The 20,044-nt window shown below is 33.4% G+C and overlaps 1 protein-coding gene across 1 annotated transcript in view; it reads left to right on the top strand.

Annotated features, from left to right (window-relative positions):
- SP3 (Sp3 transcription factor) overlaps positions 1-19,386 on the top strand; it is a 55,539-nt gene extending 36,153 nt beyond the window's left edge. The window contains exons 5-7 of the mRNA XM_065931778.1: positions 9,652-9,844; positions 15,081-15,277; positions 17,638-19,386. Of these exons, the coding sequence (XP_065787850.1) occupies positions 9,652-9,844; positions 15,081-15,277; positions 17,638-17,954 (707 nt within the window). The 3' untranslated portion in view covers positions 17,955-19,386. The remainder of the gene's footprint in view (positions 1-9,651; positions 9,845-15,080; positions 15,278-17,637) is intronic.
- The last annotated feature ends 658 nt before the right edge of the window (positions 19,387-20,044 follow it).

The raw sequence follows: 20,044 nt of genomic DNA, 5'->3' as shown, positions 1-20,044 counted from the left end.
AAAAATCATATGTAACTTACTGCTGTTTTTGTATATTTCCCTTCTTAGTCTTACTAAAGAAGACTTAAAAAAACAAAACAAAACAGTGTATTTAGTCCTGAATTGCTTAGACCAAGAAGGTATTTTGCTTATTCCAATGACTGTTAGGTGCTTGGGAGGTAAACTACTGTAGGGATCCAGTTTATATTATGATCATGGTTTGTTTTGAATGAAGAACAAAAATTATATCTTACGGTTTAAGTACTAATATTACTCATAACATGTGACTTCTGATCATCATCTTGTCTCTAAAAATTGAATCTCCTTTTAGGATGAATGTGTGGGTACTATTAGGATTTGAATAGTGACCGTTGTGAGACCTCTTGTAACAAATTACTAGTTGTTTCTTAGACGGCCATCAGGACTTATTGGGAACTCTCTTTTGGGTATTATTTTAACCTAGGGGAGTGGTAGAGGAAAACATCTTTTTCTTTTTTAAGAAACTTTGGAAAGCTTTAAAGTAGTCTTTTTCAATCTGAAATTAGAGAGGAAAATGAATCTCTTCAGCTTAATGGAGGAAGGGATGAACCTTAGCAAAGGCTCATTGATGTGTATCCTTCATAGTTAATTTGAACTTTTTATCTGTGATATTGAAGATTTTATCAGTAAGATTCCTAAAATAGGTCATCTGTGGGAGTGGGAAGCAACAAGGGAAATTTCCCCAGATTTTAAAAATTGTTAGTAAAAACCACATAACATTAAATTTATTATTTTCACTGTTTTAAGTGTATAGTTCAGTAGTGTTCAGTATATTCACACTAGTGTACAACAGGCTGTAGAACTTTTCACCTTGTGAAACTGAAACAGTACCCATTCTCCATCTTTCTCCAGCCTTTGATGTTCAGTCGCTCAGTCCTATCTTGACTTTTGTGACCTCATGGACTGTAACCTGCCATGGACTGTAATCCTAGCCGTTGGCAACCACCGTCTGTATTCTGTTTCTGAGGTTTTGTGTACTTCTAATACTTCATATTAGTAGACTCATGCAACATTTAATCCTTTGGTGTCTGGCCTGTTTGACTTGGTATAATGTTATCAAGATTCATCCATGTTGTAGCACCTGACAAGATTTCCTTTTTTAAGGCTGCACAATATTTCATTGTATGTATATATATAACATTTTCTTTATCAATAGATTTTTTTAAGTCACTAATTTAATTTGAACAAGCTAAATTAAAACTACATATTCATATGTAAAAAAGCTAGACTGTATTCCTGGACATTAGCCCTGGGAGGGAACTGATTTTTAGCAATACTTGCAGTATGTTTTTCTTAAATTTATTTTTGGCTGTGCTGCGTCTTCATTGCTGTGTGCAGGTTTTCTCTAGTTGCGGCGAGTGGAGTCTCCTCTAGTGTTGTACAGCCTTTTCACTGCAGTGGCTTTTCTTGTAGATCACCAGCTTCAGTAGTTGTGCAAGAGTTTAGTTGCCCCTCCATGAGTGGAATCTTACTGGACCAGGGATTGAACTCGTGTCCCCTGCATTGGCAGGTGGATTCTTAAACACGACCACTAGGGAAGTCCCTGCAATGTGGTTTTGCATAATTCTTTGTCTTTTGTCCCTGCTTCACCAATTTTCAGCTGTGTGACTTAAGGCAAACTAGTTAACCTCTTTGTTTTCTCATAGATAGGACGGAAAAAGTACTGCTAAAACCTTAGGGTAGTTGGGAGTATGAAGTAAATTAATGTATATTAAGTACTTGTAATAGTGTTCAACAAACAATAAACCTTACATTTTATCATCTGGTAGAGTAGAACACTGTTTCTTTAACAGTAACATATATTTAGTACTGCAGATTAAATAAAGTAAATATTTCACTGTTTACAGTGTATTAATTGCAGGTCATACTTTTTCTTTTCATATATTTGTGGTATGTCTATAACATGAAGTCTTCTATAAGGCATATTAGAAAATCAGTCATTTCCAGTTACATCTATGTGTGTGTATCTTATAAAAGCTTTTGTTTAGATTTACAAAGAAGAATAATTTTATTAATGTATAATCTTTAGTTGGGTAGAAAAGCTTTGAAAATAATTTGGGAAAAGACTATAAAAAATAGAAGAGGGTTGGATTTGAAAAAGATAAATAGAGATGAATTAAAGATTAAATTTGAGGGCAAGGGAGCAGTCATAGAAGAGTAATGATGCAAAGCCAAGAATATAGGGTTTATGGGAAAGAGATTGCTTCATGTTAAAGTAGAGATTTCATATATATATATAGTTTATATTTGGTAAAGAAATAAAATTTGGCTTTAAAACGTTCCACTAAAGTGTTAATTCTTTTGATCAGATTAGAGAAGTTATATTTTCAGGAATCCTTGTCTATAGTTTAGAACTATCCCCTTGAAAGAAAAACTAGAAGAAGACATGGTAGCCCTGAAATGTTCATAGGAATTTAAATAATTATGAATGTGAAAGTTTAATTAAATAATATATGAGATCTTATAGGATTATCCTGTAATTCTGTTTAGGTGATTTTTATAGCAGGTGAAACTGATTAAAGAGAAAACATAAATTTTTAGAATCAAATGAAGTAATTTCATCAGTACTTTAAAAATTGAAGGCAGAGAACATGAAAGCCTTTGATAAGAACAACAAAGTCCTAATGATATCCTATTGATAAAGGAGAATGTCTCATTTTATCAACAGTACTGTAATTCATATTTATCTAGTGTTAGTTATTTAAACTAAATATGCATGTTTCAGGCTTAATAAACCAGCAAAGAACTTATCATAAATATTCTGTTAGCTCTATTGACAAATAATTAGCAAATAGTCTTCAGAAGAAGCGGTTAGTATTTCTTCTGGTAATATTTTTAATAGAAATCTAGACATTCCCTGAGTTATTAATGCTTAACTAATATTGATTATACAGCCTCTATTTTTTCTTTATTTAAAAGTATACTAATGACATGTTAAAATATATCTTTCTATAATTTTGTGTTTGTCCATTTACTATACAAGAAAATTGGTCCTATCTTTGTAACCATACTCTGTGTGTGTGTGTATACATACATGTTTTTCATGATTTGATGTCCCTGTTTCTTTTTCTTTTCCTTCAGCTTTTACTGAGGTGTGCAGGAAATTGGAAAAAAAAAATTTTTTTTCAATGTTTTTTTAATTTCTGGCGGCAGTTGGTCTTCATTGCTGCTTGTGGGCTTTCTCTAGTTCTATGTAGAGAGTGGGGGCTACTCTGTTTTCAGTGTTGTTCTTCCCAGTAGCTTTTCTTGCAGAGCGTGGGCCCTAGAGTGTATGGGCTTCAGCAGTTGCGGCTTGTGGGCTCCAGAGTGCAGGCTCAGTAGCTGGTGGCACATGGGGTTACTTGTCCCTTGTGTGGGATCTTCCCAGACTATAGAGATCGAATCAGTGTCCCTTGCATTGCAAGATGGATTCTTAACCACTGGACCACTGGGGACACCCTGGAAAATTTTTTTTTTCCATTTATATATTTCTTGTACAAACTTGTTTTACTTGGGTAGACTTTGAAAACATCTATATCTATGGAACAGAGCTATAGTTGAAACTATAAACTGACAGTAGTCTGTCATATATCAGGCCAGATGAAGAGGAAATTTAAGCATTTTGAGGCAGAAAATATTAATAGGCATGATAAAAAAACCAATGCTGTTAAGTTAATAAAGTTCTTAAATGTATACACAAATGTTCTTGAGAACTTAGGATTACGTTGTTCTTGACAAGATTTCTTCTCATGGCTTTTGGGCACCAGTTTCCTCCTGCAGTTTCCTCCTGTCTCACTGTTCTTTTTTTAATCTCCTCTGTTCACTTAGTGCCCCAGGGCTTCTTACCTGTATATACTCCATTCCAGGTGCCTCTAAGTAACCAGCTGTTTATGTTGATGATGCCCAAATTTTTATATGTGGACCATAGTTCTGTTTGAACTCCAGATCTGTTAGCTGCCTAATCAACATGATCATTTGAATATTCTATAGGCACCTCAAAACTTTGATGTCCAAAAATGGGCTCCTGAGTGGTCCCTCTTTCCCATGGTTTTCTACCTCCGCTGCTGCCGTTTAGTTTTTTCAGTCATGTCTGACTCTCTGGGACCCTATGGACTGTAGCCCGCCAGACTGCTCTGTTCATGGGGATTCTTTAGACAAGAATACTGGCGTGAGTGGGTTTCCATGCCCTCCTCCGGGGGATCTCCCCAGCCCGGGGATTGAGCCCGCATCTTGTATGTCTCCTGCATTGGCAGGCAGGTTCTTTACCACTGGTTGCTACCTGGGAAGCCCTTTTTCCACCTTTGCTCTGTTCTATTTCTGCTAATGGCAGCTCCATCTTTCTAGTCGCACAGGGCTAAAACCTTGGAGTTGTATTTAACTCCTTGTTCTCACACCTCACATAAAATTATCAAATCTGTTCTCAAATACCTTTGACTCTCCCTACAATCTATTTCCTGACTGACCATTCCTTACTAGTTCCTCATTAACTAGTTTTAGGCCACTGTATCACCCTCTACTCTCGGTGGCTTTACTCACTGAATAATATGTAAGCTTTTAGTGACCTACGAGGTAATACACAATGTATAACATCATATATATCATATCCCACATTTATCTCAGGTGTCTTATCATTTACTACTCTTCTTCATATTCATTTCATTCTAGCCACATAGGCCTCCTTGTATTTCTCTGAACACAACAAGCATACATCCACCTTGCTCTTCCTTTTACATGGAATACTTTCCCCCACCTTCTTGCTCTTTGTCCTCCTTCAGGGTCAGATGTTATTGTATTAGCAAAACCTTTTCTGGCCACTCTATTTAAAACAAGTACTTCACTCCTTTTACTTTTGGTCTGTCCCTGCTCTACTTTTTTACCATAACAATTCACCACCACACAAAGTGTAATAATAAAAAAGTACAACCCACGAGCCACAGACGCATCAACCAAGTACTTTTTAACCCAATCAACAAAACTATATTTGATCCTTGAACCTGGGTTTGAACTGCTCAAATCCATTAACACCCAGTTTTTTTCAGTACTAAATACAACAGTACTGCACGATCTGCAGTTCATTGAACCCTCAGATGTTTATAGAGGGACTGTAAGTTACACCTCTGCATTGTTCAAGAGTCAGCCATATTAACTTGTTTATTTGTCCTGTTGTCCGTCCCTAAAAGGTAAACTTGATAGAGGTATGAGCTTAACTCCTGTTAACTTTTATCCTTGAAACCTAGAACAGTGACTGGCATATTGTAATCACTCACATATTTGTAGAGTGAATAACATTATATTATAAACTTCAAATTAAGGACTTAATTTTTGGAGCACAGTCATCTTAAGGTTTTTTTGTTTATAAATTCCAATGGTGGGAGAAAGGGGGTCATTGGTTATATAGGAACTAGAGATGAAACCACAACAAACATTGACTGTCTTTAAGACTCCCTAAGTAATCTCCTATAGGTTACTTTAAATTTTTGTATTTAGAATCGTTCAAGGTATAGTATACATTTAGAAAAATGTACAAATCATATGTGTATAACTTGATGAATTTTTATAAAACGAACACATAGGAGAAATTACCACCTGGATCAAGAAATAAGATATTGCCAGCATTTCAGCAATCTTCCTGTACCCAGTCCTTATTCATTGTAAAGGTAGGCTGTCACTGTGTAGTCGTATTTCCTGTTGCTTTGAGCTTTGTGAGCTTTATTTAAATGGCATATCTGTCTATAGATATAGGCATTATATGTGAGAGTCTGGTGTTTGTCTGCTTCTATTTAAAATTAGGTGTTGGTGATGTTCCTGTTGCATGTAAGTTCATTTTCATTGTGTTAACATATTCACTGTATGAATGAATATATCATGATTTTCTCCCCCCCTATTCCAACACTAACATGTATGAGTTACTTCCAGTTTAGGGTGAATTTCTGTACTTTTAGTGTCATGTGTATATACATGTCATGTGTATATGCATATCTGTTGGAGTGAAATTACGTGGGTTTATAGGATATATGTAGGTTCAGCTTTAAGAGATAAAGATTTCCAAAGTCGTCTTATGGATTTACATACCCACCTGCAGTGTGGGAGTTTCAGTTGCTGTACTACTTTGCTAACAGTTGGCCTGGTCTGTTTTTAAAAGTTTTAGCCATCTAGAATGTGTAGGGTGTTTCACTGTGATTTAAATTTTTCTGGTGTCTAATAATATTGAATACCTTTCCATACTTCTGTGGCCCATTTTAATGGTTATTACTTACCCTTCTCCTGAGCTTTATAAACAGATTTCTAAGAGTAACTGGATCCATGTGGGGCTCTAATAACAGCTTGGTAAAAAATATTTTTCTATTATCTATACTAAGATACTGAAGAAGATACAAATTTGACTGCCTGGTACTAAAGATATAGTTTGAAGGTTTGTGTGTCTTAAATTGATAATGCAGGTTGGCAAAGGGGTTATTTAGAATTAGGTAAAATTTATGATTAGTATTCTAGAATATCCCAGTGTGTGTATGATCAAGTAAAATGAAAAAATCGGATATAACACCTGTTGGGCAGTTTAATTTATTGTCTTTAGTGAGCACTAAGTGGTCCTGTTCATATGGACTGACTTTTCTTTGTTTCACTAAGTGATGCTAGAAAATGAAGTATCCATTTGGGATAAAATGAAAATTTTAAAATCTTATCTATATGTGTTATTTATAGATAGAAGGAGCATAGTGAAGCCAGGGGGACAATCTTTCCAGGTAAATTATTAGCTATACTGGAAATCCTCCTTAAGGAAGGTTTTGTTTATTTAGTCAGATTGTATTTTCTGAGCACTTTTGAGTGAAGCATTATCTAAAGGGATGTGTGAAATAGAATTAATTCTAACATAGCATGTATAAAGGAGGTGGCATTTGAACTAATCTTGAAGGATAAGTAAAGGTTAGTGTTAGTTGCTCGGTCATGTTAAAATTATTTCATAGGTTCCATTAAGAGAATTAGCAATTGGAGTAGGAATGCCCTTTTAATATCGTTATCCCCTCAGTCAGGTTGTATTTCATTCTTGCCCGATCTCATCAGTTGCTTTATTTGTTCTGTGTGTTTTCTTTAAATCTTTCTTCTGTCTCTCTAGACTCCTTTATCTATATTTAGCATTCTGTCCTCCTTTTTCCTTGCTATCTTGTCACAAATAATGTAAAATGAGTAGCTTTAAAACCATCTGAGAGAGAAAAGCAAATCCTATATATTAACACATATATATGAAATCTAGAAAGATGGTACTGACCAACCTGTTTGCAGGGCAGCAGTGGAGGCACAGACATAGGGAAGAGACTTGTGGACACAGTGGGGGCAGGAGAGGGTGGGACAAATTGAGAGAGAAGCATGGAAACATATACACTACCATATGGGTGGCATGGAGGGAACATATGTATACCTTTAGCTGATTCATGGTGATGTATGGCAGAAACCCACACAATATTTACAGAAATTATAATCCAATTAAAAATATTAAAAATTCCTCATTTTATGGACTTAAAATTTATCCAACATGGGATACATGCTATTTGTATGCTGAGACTTTTAATTAACTTGTAAAAAAAGCTAATACTCTGAAGTGTTTGTGCAGGTATTTAAATGTTTGTCATAATGATGCAGGTGGACACCTGATTATAGAGTGATCAGTACTCATATATGTTGTGTGTTTGGGTGAATTTTATACATATCTAATTCTTCATCTTTTCACTGGGGAAATAGAAACCAGTTTCCCCTTAACTTCCAGCCATCAAATTCTCTCTGCCTCTGAGGTCTAACACAGTTCATGGCACATAGTAGCTGATTATTTATTGAATGAATGAAAGAATGTGCTTATATCTTTTCTTCTCTCATGTAATAGAAAAAGAGGTGGCTGTGCTCCCTCAGTTAACCTGTAAGTGCTATGGATCATCATCCCCTCCTGACTTCGTAGAGACTTCATTGCTGTGTTTTCAGTCTCTCCCTCTGTAATGGATCGTTCTCATAAACATGTACACATGTTCAAGTCTTTCCTGTCTTCACAAACTGAACAAAACACTCCCTCCCCAGACTCTTCTTTGGTCCCCTGCAGCCGGTACTGTCATGCTTCTATCTTCCTCTCAAGCCAGATGTTTTGAAAAACTTACCTATACTTGTTATTAAACACTCTTTTGCTTATTGCCCATGTTCTTAGTTTCTGTCTTGATGTCTTTATTTTTCTACAGCATCTGATGTTGACCACTTAGTGTCTTTCCTTTCTTTTGTTATAGCACATTTTCCTGGGTACTTCCTTCTTTCACAGGTTCCTCCTCTTCTCTGTTCTTTAAATACCTGCGTTCTTCACAGGCTAATTCTGTTCTCATTCTACTCATAGCCTTTGAATTTTCTAACCTACTTCTTTGGATGGACTCCATCTGTGCAGGTCCAACTTTTTTTTTCTACTGGTTGTCTGACACCAGTTCAGACTCCATGACAAGCAGCACTGAACTCATTAACTGTCCCTCTTTACCCCCACCTGAACCTTTTCTAGTGTTTACTGTTGCAGTGGGCAGCACCACAGTATAGCCTGGTGCCCAGGCCAGAGTGCTCTCTCTTCCCATTTCCCTCCTTGGTTTTTAGTTGTAGTTATTCTGATAAATTTAAACTATTTGAGGCATTCTTCTTGGTTGTACATTCTAGTTTTCAGTAGTATAAATTCAGGAGATATTAGGTAAAGCATATTTTATTCTTCATGCTACTTGTGGCTCCAATTATTAATGATATAGATCTAAAATAATTTTCTATTAAGATTTTTAGTTTACATAAATCAAAATAAAAATGGGCAGAAATTTATGTTTTACCAAAGATGATTCTATTCAGTATTCTAAATCATGTATTGTTTTTTAAAAGAATTTGTTTTTCTGAATTGAAAAAATCTCTTAGCTCACTTAGAAAATGATATCATATCATTATTGATATAAACAAAGATGTTTGGCTATGCTGAGAAAATGATGTAGCTTCCTGCCATATCCACTCTTCTTCACCATTGCATGCTCATTTTGTTTCTCAGTCTGGTTTATAATAAAATTCCTTGAAAATAAAAACTCTCTCATACATAGGTACCTCTTTCCACAGTGATACTGTGGTTGTGGCCATTATGGATATTTTAGCAAGGATTGACTTTAAAGGTTAGGTTAATGAGTAATAATTTCATAGTACGTACAGATAGGCATAATTGCATTCCCATAATACATTTTCCATTCCCATAGTTTCTACAAATGGGTATAATGGATACATACTGTACAAGAGAGGTTTAAGGCATTAGAATTTGTTCCAATCTGAGTTGACCGATAGATATATTGACTATTTGAACAGTTATAATAAAGTTTCAGGTTGTTCTATGACTTAGCTTGCTCAAAAAAAAAAAAAAATTGACTTTCTTACTGAATTTTAAAAAACAAGCTCTCATGCTTTTTGGCTTAATCTCTGATATTTAGAATAAAACAAATTGTTTTAAAAGAATAATCCACAACAGGGAGCAATGATTATGCTCCACCAGTACAGATGATTTTTTTTACGTATACATAGTATTTACTCATTTTATTTTAGAGAAGCTCAGATCTCTTGCTATCTTTTTGGGCCAGTGGGCTGCTTCTCATCTGTATTTGTTTTTTTCTTTAGATATTAGGATCAAGGAGGAAGAACCTGATCCTGAAGAGTGGCAGCTCAGTGGTGATTCTACATTGAATACCAATGATCTAACACACTTAAGAGTACAGGTGGTAGATGAAGAAGGGGACCAACAACATCAAGAAGGAAAAAGACTTCGAAGGGTAGCTTGCACCTGTCCCAACTGTAAAGAAGGTGGTGGGAGGTATGCATACATGCAACATACTTTTTTTTTAGGCTGCTGATATCATCATCCTAATTTTTGAAATGCTGCATGCCCTGTCACCTAATTAAGGGAAATTATTCACTACATGATCATCTTGTGTGTTTGTCTGTATGAGTGTGGCAGAAAAAGTTAGTGAACAAAATATGTGAATTCACATGTTTAGTTCTGAATACCTTTTTTTTAAAAAACTAAAGTTAGTTTACTTTAAAAAGAAGTATAATAAGATGCCATTTAACAGGCCCATATCAGATAATTTGCAAACCAGCAATGAGATTTGCCTAAATACTGATTAAAAAGTTGGATTAACTGTTACATAAAAATAAGCTTAGAAATTGGTGATAAAGTGTATTTTCCATTTTCAACAGAAATGAATAGTAAGCGTTAATGGTGGAATTTTTGAAAAAGTGAAACTGTAATATTTCTGTTCAGTGTTCTTAAAAATAAACATTAAGAAAAAAATGACAAACTCAAAACATCAGTAATTGCATTAAATGTGGATGGATTAAGCTTAATAATTAAGAAATTGAGTCTCTGATCATCCTTAAAAAACTAAACTCCAGCCTTATATTGATAATAAAGAACGTCTTAAATTGGCACAGAAATATTGAAAATAAAGGAATGAAAGAGATTTATTAGGCAAATGTTAACAGAAAGGAAATATGCATAGCAGACATGGTATCATTTGATATCTATTTGATATTTTCATCTAATCAAATGGATAGATAGGGATATATTTCTTAATAACATGAAGTTTTCATCAATAAGATTTACTAGCCATGGTACCTTTTCCCCATAACTTTGAAGTATATAGAGATAAGACTGATAGCACTCTAAAGACATACCAACCAAATCCTCCAGTCATAGTGAAATATCTTAATATACCTCTCTCAGAAAGGAGCTATTTAAATAGACCAGGGGTGGGGTGGGGTGGAATCTACTAATAGAGTTAATGAACTTGATCTAATAGAGCCTACCTGCCTTTGAAAAGTTGATTTGTACACTGGGCAGCCCATTCACATTAATAATAATGACTAATTGTTAATACTGAGAGCTTACTGTGTTCTAGATAGTCTTATATATGTGAGGCATGGAGAGGATGAATAGCTTTTAAGAGCATGTACAACTGGGATTTGGACCCAGTTTCTTACGCTAGGACCTATCTTAACCACTCTCCTGAGTAAATTTGCTTCTGCATCTGATCCTTAGGCATTTGTATTTACTAATAGTAATTATTCACTTGTTTTATTTGTTCTTTGAAGTGTTTTGGCCAATTTAAGTAAATTAGTGTGGAATTTGGTTAGACAACAACATTTCTGAAGTTTATCTCATTTTTAGAAGAACTTTCAAGATAAATTGTTCATGAAAGTCAAATCTGAGGGTCATGACTTTGCCTTTGTTTTGCTTATTTTTTTCATTAAATTGAAGGTTTCAAATTTACATTTATTGAACTAAAACATGCTCAGAAAATTCAGAAATTTATAGAAGAATATTAAAATAATACCAGATTTCTACCCTACTTCAGGATGACTATTGTAACATTTTTGTATTTATCTTTCCAGACTTTAAATATATTTTAAAGTAGAGTCACCTTCTCTGCTTTACATGTCTGTTCTTCTTATTTTGAAAATTTTTGTGATCATACTTCACATCTACAAAAAGCTTCGATCAATTTTTTATGACTGTAGTATTCTAGTGTATGGGTGTATAAGAATTTAGAAACTTTTTGGGAGTTTATTGTCAATTAATTCTTACACATATGTCTTTGCACATTTGTCTGATTATTTCATCAGTATAAGTTGGCAGTGGTGGAATTGTTGGATCAAAGGGAAATGTCTACTAGAAAGTTGCATCAATTTGTATTCCATCCGTGGTGTATGAGAGTGTTTGCCCACTCCCTTGCCAACAATGAATTTTACCATTTTTTAAAACCTTTAAAGTCTGAGAGATGAAAAGTAATGCCTCACTATTGTTTTACTTAGTAGTATATTTTTGTTACTTTGTGAGATTGAACATTTTTTGTTGTTATTTTACCATTTAAAAATTTTGTAAATTATTTTTGTCTTCTGTGAATCTATTAATGTCTGTGTCATATGTGCAGATATTTTTTTCCAGTTTTACGTTGCCTTTCAATTTTTTCAGTGGTTTGCAAAATGTGATTGTTTAATACAGTTTATACAAGTAAGGAGAATTCTCACTTACAGTTTGCAAACTTCTTTTAAGCACAAAATTTTTACTTGAGATGCATTGTTATCATGCTGTTAAGTCTTCCTCAAACTGAGGATTTTAAAAATACTCATTTTTCTAGAACTTCTGTGAGTTCATTTTAAAATAATTTATTCTGAGCAATTAAAATTGAAGTTCTTAAGAAAGAAACTATATTGTTTCTTAGAGCTCATTTGCACAAAATTCAACTAATATATTCATGAGAGGCACAATCTTATCCTTGGCAGTTGCTACATCCAGTTAATAGAAGCATAACATATAGTAAATCCCATTCCGCAAAGGTGAGATAGTTGGCATTTTAAGCATTTTAGAATATTGGCCTTTTTCTTTCAGCAATATTCTTTAAAAGAATATAAGAGTGTGTGTAAAGTGGCATCTGTAAAGACCTAAATTTTGTTTTATCTTTTTGACCAAGTTGTAAAATATAATTAAATATTTAAAAATTATATTCATTTGGGCATTTAGCTAATATTTATTAAGCAGAACCAGCCCTCAGAAACTCTATACTCTGGTAGAAGAGACAATAGTAAAATAAATTCTAAGGACATTATTGTTATATAGGTTTTGTGTGAATTAGACCTCAACTCATTTTTTAAAAAATAAGTTATTTTGTAAAATCTGTTATTTTTTCTGTCAGCATTTCAGTTTGTGTTTTGTTTCTCCTGTCCCACGCAAAAGCCTCAGTTTACTTTTCTTAATCCTTCCACTCAGAGTTGAGCTTGCTTCATTGTATTGGTCTGTCTGCATTATTAAAATTCTGTGAGTTTAAGAAGTCAAGAACATGAACTTAAAATTGTTAGATTTTTTTTAGGTCATGTAATAGGTATAGTGGTGTAAATATACAAATCAAGAAGAAAACTTAATGGTAATCTTTTATTACTTAAAGGTTGTTAAGAAATTTACTTAAGTTCTTTTTCTTCATATCACATGCCATAAGTCCATATCTAGCATATCTATATCTTGAGTGAAATTTTTCTTTAAATAGAAACTTGAACGTGGGTATTGGGCTTTTCCCTTATATTGTATATTTTTGTGTGCCTTGTCTTCATTTTTTTTCTTTCTTATATGCCTGTCTCATTTTCAGACAATAAATATGTCTTGTTTCCTTATAATTCAGTTGATGAAAAAATATCTTTCCTGGCATTTTGGTTCTTTGAAAACTCACTTGTCGCAGTAGTTTATTTTAGTCTTGTGTGTTGTTCCTGCTCTCAGGCTGAGTTTTGCAGAGTTAGTGCAGTAGCGCTTTAGAATTTATAAAAGACACTGATTCACCTGAGTGGTAGGCTTAGAAGAGGCAGGAAGTTACGAGTATAGAATCAACTGAATCGGGTTCTCTGTGAAATTGCTATGGTGAACACAATATGTAAAATCGGTTTATACACCAATAGCCACAGACATTGCTCTTTTTCTTAGGGTCATTCAAAAATAAATTTAAAAGAGCTTAAACTAAAGAAATACTGTTGGCTTTGGTTAAGACTTTGGCATTGCAGGTGAGCCAGCAAAACCTATTTCACTCAACTCAGCTCTTCGAAGAGAGTTGTAGAAATTGGGGGTGGACTGGAGCTGAAGCTAGAATTGTGTTAGATTATGACATCCTTGCCCTTGAGACAACAGCATGACTCCTCCTTGTCTTTACTTATGCTATTCCTCTGCCTGGAATGCCTTCCCTCCTTTCTATCTAAATCCTACCCACCTTCTCCACGAAGCCTTCTCTAACTACTGGAACCCACATTGATGTCTCCCTGTTCAGAACACCTATGGCACCTAACAGCCAGCACTGCACCGTTTAGCACTGTTTGTCCTATGGCAATTTCACATGCTACTGAGTGTGAGTACATTAAATATAAATGTGGGGAAATATGCATTTTTCCAGTAAAATTTGAGAAACAATAGGTATATTATATACAGGAGGATTTGCAGGCTTATGGACGGTTTACAGGCTGTATACCTAGACTGAGATTGTGGGAGGAGGGGTGGGGGTCTTAAATGTATCTTTTTTAATCTCGGAGAAACTGCGAAGTTTGTGTAATAAAATTTCGACAATTGATGAGTCTAAAATGTCATTTTTAAAAATATAAACTCATTTATTTGTCTTTATTCAGTAACTGGCCTTTTTTGTTGTTGTCGAGGTTGAGTAATAACATTTTGTGTAGTACTTAATACAATTTGAATAGCATTTCTGGAATCAAAAAAGTTTCCTTCTTGCTTAAGCTAAGATACCTGTGTTCACCCATCTAAGTGCATATCTCCTAAGCCTTGTTCTTGGTATCAAGTACTGAAATGTAACAGATATAAAACTTTGCAGTGTGGAGAAACTGCATTTTATTTATGTCTCTGATTTATAATTTGGGGTATCTGCATGGTTATTAGTAAGGGAATTTTAACTGTAAGTTAATTTCATACAATTTAGGGATCTAAGATGATAGCTTTGTCTAGATTTTTTTCCTCTGGTTTTCTGTAAGTCAGTGTATATTCAGGGTGTGGCCATACAAATATGTGAATAAGTAATGCATATATCATATTAATTTAAAGCCTGATTAAGGCACCTAATTAATTGTACCTGTGATGAGTTAATGCATCTTTTGTTGATTTATTTACTTTTTAAATTAGCTGACATCGTGACTTTGAATAGACCATTTAGTTTTCCTGTTCAGCTAATTTAATTGAATTGGGTCTATGCATAGAATTTGTGAATGGTTCTGACAAGATAATAAATAGCTTTATTATACACTCTATGTATGAAATGTCCTTTTAAATTATATATTTCTTGAACATACTTACATTTGGACAGCATTCACATTAGTTGTGGAGTAAAAGAACATATAAAACTTCCAAATTCTTATTTAAATTGACTTTAAATGGTTTTGGTTTCTGATTGACCGCATGGTGATAATGTCTTCTATTTGAAATTCAGCATGTTGAATATGATGAGTGGTATTGCCTGTTTGAATATTTTCATTTAAGTATATATTATTCTGTGTGTGTTTTTTAGAGGTACCAATCTTGGGAAAAAGAAGCAACACATTTGTCATATACCAGGATGTGGTAAAGTCTATGGGAAGACCTCACATCTGAGAGCTCATCTTCGTTGGCATTCTGGGGAGCGCCCATTTATTTGTAACTGGATGTTCTGTGGTAAAAGATTTACTCGAAGTGATGAATTACAGAGGCACAGAAGAACACATACAGGTTACTAATCTTTACTTTTAACAGACAAAAATTAATTATAGGACTGCATACTACCTTGAATTTTTTTTAAGCATAGCTTACTGAACTGAATCTTTTAAAATATTTGTTTACATCACATTTCTATCTTCAACATCAAGTTAAAAACACTTAATTCTAAACAAGCCGTATGGCTTACCTTATAAAATAATGTTTTATCTTATGCAGACTTTGGTTAGTGTTTTCTTTTTCAGTCAGTTTTCTGTTTTGTTTTCATTTTATTCAGTGTCTTAAGTCACGTTTATCTTATCATTGTTAATTATGTCCATGTTCTAAATTAGTTGTATGCTTTTACTCTTGATCATTATTTTCTTCATCCTTAACACTGTGATAATAATTCCTTTTCCTCTGATGATCTCATGTTTTAATATATGTGAAATAAGTAGAAAACTATTTTCTTTGAGGAGTAATAACCATGGCATCTTTGATGTCAGGATTTTCATTTAATTGTGTTTACATAGTGTTTGTATGGTCGTTTATGAAATGGACCTAAGAATGACCCAAGTTGAATTCTAACTTAATATAACATACACAAATAGTTTTCTCTTACTACTATATAATGATCAAGATCATCATCAGTCTGTGCTCAACATTTGAAGAATTGATAAATATATAATGTATTTACAAAGCCTAGAGAGCTTAGAAGGAAGAATTATGGTGAAACTTTGAAATCTCTTAGATCTAAATATATAAAGTAACCCATGAAATATGTAGCAGTGTATTTTATGCTCTACTTGTTTTACTTTCTGTCTCATCAGGTAGTTAGACAGGTGAACTTATTAACCTGTTTGAAACTGCAACTGACAATATAAAAAAGTAGGTAAAGTATGCCCAGAGGCAGAGATCATTATCACTGGGCTAGTAAGGCATTTTGGGGCATTAAGACCTTAAGATGGGCCTATACTAGAATTTTCCTCAGTGGAATGTAATCAGCAGGCTATGAAAAGATGCCGTGTAGAAGGGAAGAAAGGTCTATGATCAAAGTGTAGGAAACACTGTGTTAAAGAGGTTCACTATACAAGTACCTTCAAGGAGCACCTTTAGTAATATGTTAATGGGCACTCTACATCTTCAGGTAGGGGAGGTAGTGGCAGCCTCTCATTGTGCCATTTTGTCATTGAGCATCTCTCAGAACTAATGTTTCAAGGGAAACTTTGGGAAATAACCTTCCTGGAAGAATAGAATAGTATGCAAATAGAAGAAGTGAGAGCTCCATTTGTCATGAGTGAAGATGAGATTCTGTTAATACATTTCTTTTATGTAGGATTGAGCCATGTTAGAGAAGTTAAGTAGTGGAGACCTTGAAGTATTTAGTTATCTACAAATTACTCTTACATCCCCATACCACTTAGTGCAATGGTAAATTTTTGTAGCTCTAATAAAATTTGGTATTTAAGGGAGATTTTCTGGCATTGATTTGTTGGATTAGAGGGAAAGCCTGGCACGTCACTGTAATAGTTCAGGCCTGAGGTCTGATGAGGGCCTGCTGAGAGGGGAGTTGCTGAAATGAGATAGGCAAGACATTTTGAAGAAAATAAGAAAGTATTGGATTTGTTTATTGTGTGAGTTCTCTCTGTATTCCTTTTAGTTTGGCCTTTTGCCTTACCTTCTAGTAATCCTCCCACATAGTGGGTCTTCAGCATAATAGAAGTTTTGTCTGTCCTTTGTGTTTAAAAAATGTAGTTTTAAAATACTTTTAAAAATGTTTTTTATTCATGCTGAAAAATAAATTTATGTGTCAGAGTCTTATTAACTTTAACATCATGATGTATTAAGCTTGCTTTTGATTATTCCAAGTGAAATCAGATCAGGTAACCATCTCCAGTTCTTGGGACTACCCAGTCTTTATTAGACTTCAAACTTGTGTCTTGGCTTTAATCTTGAAGTACTTTGTGTATTTACTTGAATTTGCATTTATGAGTTGGAAGGTTAAATATCAGGATCTGACATGTTAATAATATCTGAAGTATAGCTTAAAACTGTAGTTTTCTTTAAAGAATATATATGTTACAGGTCATCATTTTTAAGCTGGTATCTTGTAACAGATGTTTCAAAACAAACTTGGCATAGTTGAGGTATCAGATTCTTATTTGATATCAGTGTATAGTTTAATAAGTTTGAAGATTGCTTTTCATCCAAAAATAAAGATGATAAATTTATTTTGAAGAAAATATATTGCAGGGACAGCTCATAAATTGAATACAATTCTAATTGAATTCTGCTCCCTGTCCCTGAAACTGTCAGTCTTGACTTATTTTCTTTCTCAGAGAATGAGTCTATTAATTTTGAATTTAAAAAACTAAGTAACTCAATTTCTTTAACAGGTGAGAAGAAGTTTGTTTGTCCAGAATGTTCAAAACGCTTTATGAGAAGTGATCACCTTGCCAAACATATTAAAACACATCAGAATAAAAAAGGTATCCACTCTAGCAGTACAGTGCTGGCATCTGTGGAAGCTGCACGAGATGATACTTTGATTACTGCAGGAGGAACAACACTTATCCTTGCAAATATTCAACAAGGTTCTGTTTCAGGGATAGGAACTGTTAATACTTCCACCACCAGCAATCAAGATATCCTTACCAACACTGAAATACCTTTACAGCTTGTCACAGTTTCTGGAAATGAGACAATGGAGTAAATATTACACAAATACTTATTCATTGTGGTTATTTTTATACAGTAGTGAGAAGAATATTGTTCCTAAGTTCTTAGATATCTTTTTATTGATGTGCAAAAATTTTTGGATTGACAGTAACTTGGTTATACATGACACTGAAATGCCTTACTTTGTATGATATTCCATAGTATATTAAAAATGGTAAAATTGCATGGGTTTTGTAGGTACTTTTGGAATCTAGAAGAAATGAAATTTTACCAAGTTATATAAAGAGAAAATTGAATTTAACAATGCGAATGGTAGTCTAACCAAATGCACCAATCCTGTGTGGTTTAGTGTAAAAATGAGAACATGTTGGTATTTATCTATTGTAAGATAAAAAAGTTGGTGGGTGAAAGAAATCATGTTATGATAAAAAAAATTTTTGTAATTTTCTTGATGACTGGAATTTTTATTATGCATAACTGACAAATCAAGTTTCCAAGCAAATGTTACATAGTGTAGGCTTTACTTAGCTTATCAATTTGTCATTTTGAAGCTAATTATTTTAATTAGGTTAACTATGTACAATATTTTAAGCATTACTCTTGTAAGATTTTGAAAAATACATTTTAACATGGAACTCTAGGGATAGTCACCTTTTAAATCCTGTTGAAAAGCCATGTTTAAGATTTAATTTGCCAAAATAATGTCTTGTTAATATCCTTTCAATAACGAAGTTGGGCAATATAACCAATGTTTAAAAAGGTTTAAAATGTATAGGTTGAGGCATTTGGGTGGTAAGAAAATGTTATAGTGAATTATCCCTTTTCTTGAATATTGGAGGACCAAAAAAATAAGGTTTATTGCGTCTTAGCAGTGATTTTTTTTTTTTTTTTTAATCCAATCTTGTTTCCAAAAACCACATGTCTGCCAGGGCCTTAAAAGCCATCATGTAAATTACCAGTAAAGTATAACATATGCAAACATAACAAAATCACTTCCATAGTGACGATACTCCAACCATATGGATATTAGTCATAGAGAACTAGAGGTTTTATGATATTTTTTTAAGTCTTTTTTTTTTTTTGGTCTAGGTAGTCAGTCTGCACTTAAATATAAACCATTTTCCTTTTTTTGCTTTTTCCCTTAAAATTTATATGTATCCAGTACATTTAATTGAGAAATGTATGTTTTTTATTATGCTGTATTTTCTTTTTATTTTTTAATTATTGTTTATATTTTCAATTATTAAAAATGTACAAAATAAAGTTTCATTGCTGGTCTTGTAAGAGCTATACAATTTTCTTAAATGTATACCTATAACTGCAGCAGTTCACCTATTTCAAAAATTTGGAATTCTGTTCATTTGTTATTCTTAAGACCACCTCAAATTTAAAGGCTACCTTATTGTACGTTTAAAGTGTATTATAACAGTGTGGTAGTTAATAAAACACTATTTTTTTTCTTTTGAGTTTGTTGTATTCCTGTGCGTTTAAAATAATTGCAGTGGTATGGGGTGAGAAAATTGGTGTGGTTTATTTTTCTTAGCATTTTATTTGCAGATTCTTGATTTCAGACACACTGAAATTATTGTAGACATATATATTTACTTAAGAAGGGAAGAGTAGAGGCTCCTGGAGATCACTATTTTTTTCATCTAAGAATAAGCTTATTAAATAGAACTTCTGAGAAAAATCTTTTAACTCTTAGCCCACATTGATTCATAGGAATTTTATCAATCCATTTTGCAAACCTTGTTTTTTGTTTCCCTTCTTAAAGCAATGCAGAATGTTTTGATTTATCAAAAATTTGAGTTTACTTGATTCTTAAAAATGATAACATACAACAGCTTTGGTAACCATGACAAGAGTTATTTGAAAAGGTTTTTTAATTTATATATATTTAATCATAAAGGCAGGGTAAGAGGGAAGGAAAAATAAACAGGATATTAATGTGAATATTTTATATATTTTAAAATAAAATATCCAGTTACTTTCTACATGTATAGAGTAGGGTTAAAGATCTCCATTGTCTGTTTTCCAGGCCCAATCTGATACTGTCAGTAATACTAATATTTTTGAGTGCTTAGGACAACACTAGATATACATAAAAACAAAAGTTTTTCTAAA

This window comes from Muntiacus reevesi, chromosome 3 (assembly GCF_963930625.1).
Source record: "Muntiacus reevesi chromosome 3, mMunRee1.1, whole genome shotgun sequence".
Lineage (NCBI taxonomy): Eukaryota > Metazoa > Chordata > Mammalia > Artiodactyla > Cervidae > Muntiacus > Muntiacus reevesi.
This window is presented reverse-complemented; position numbering and strand designations above follow the sequence as displayed.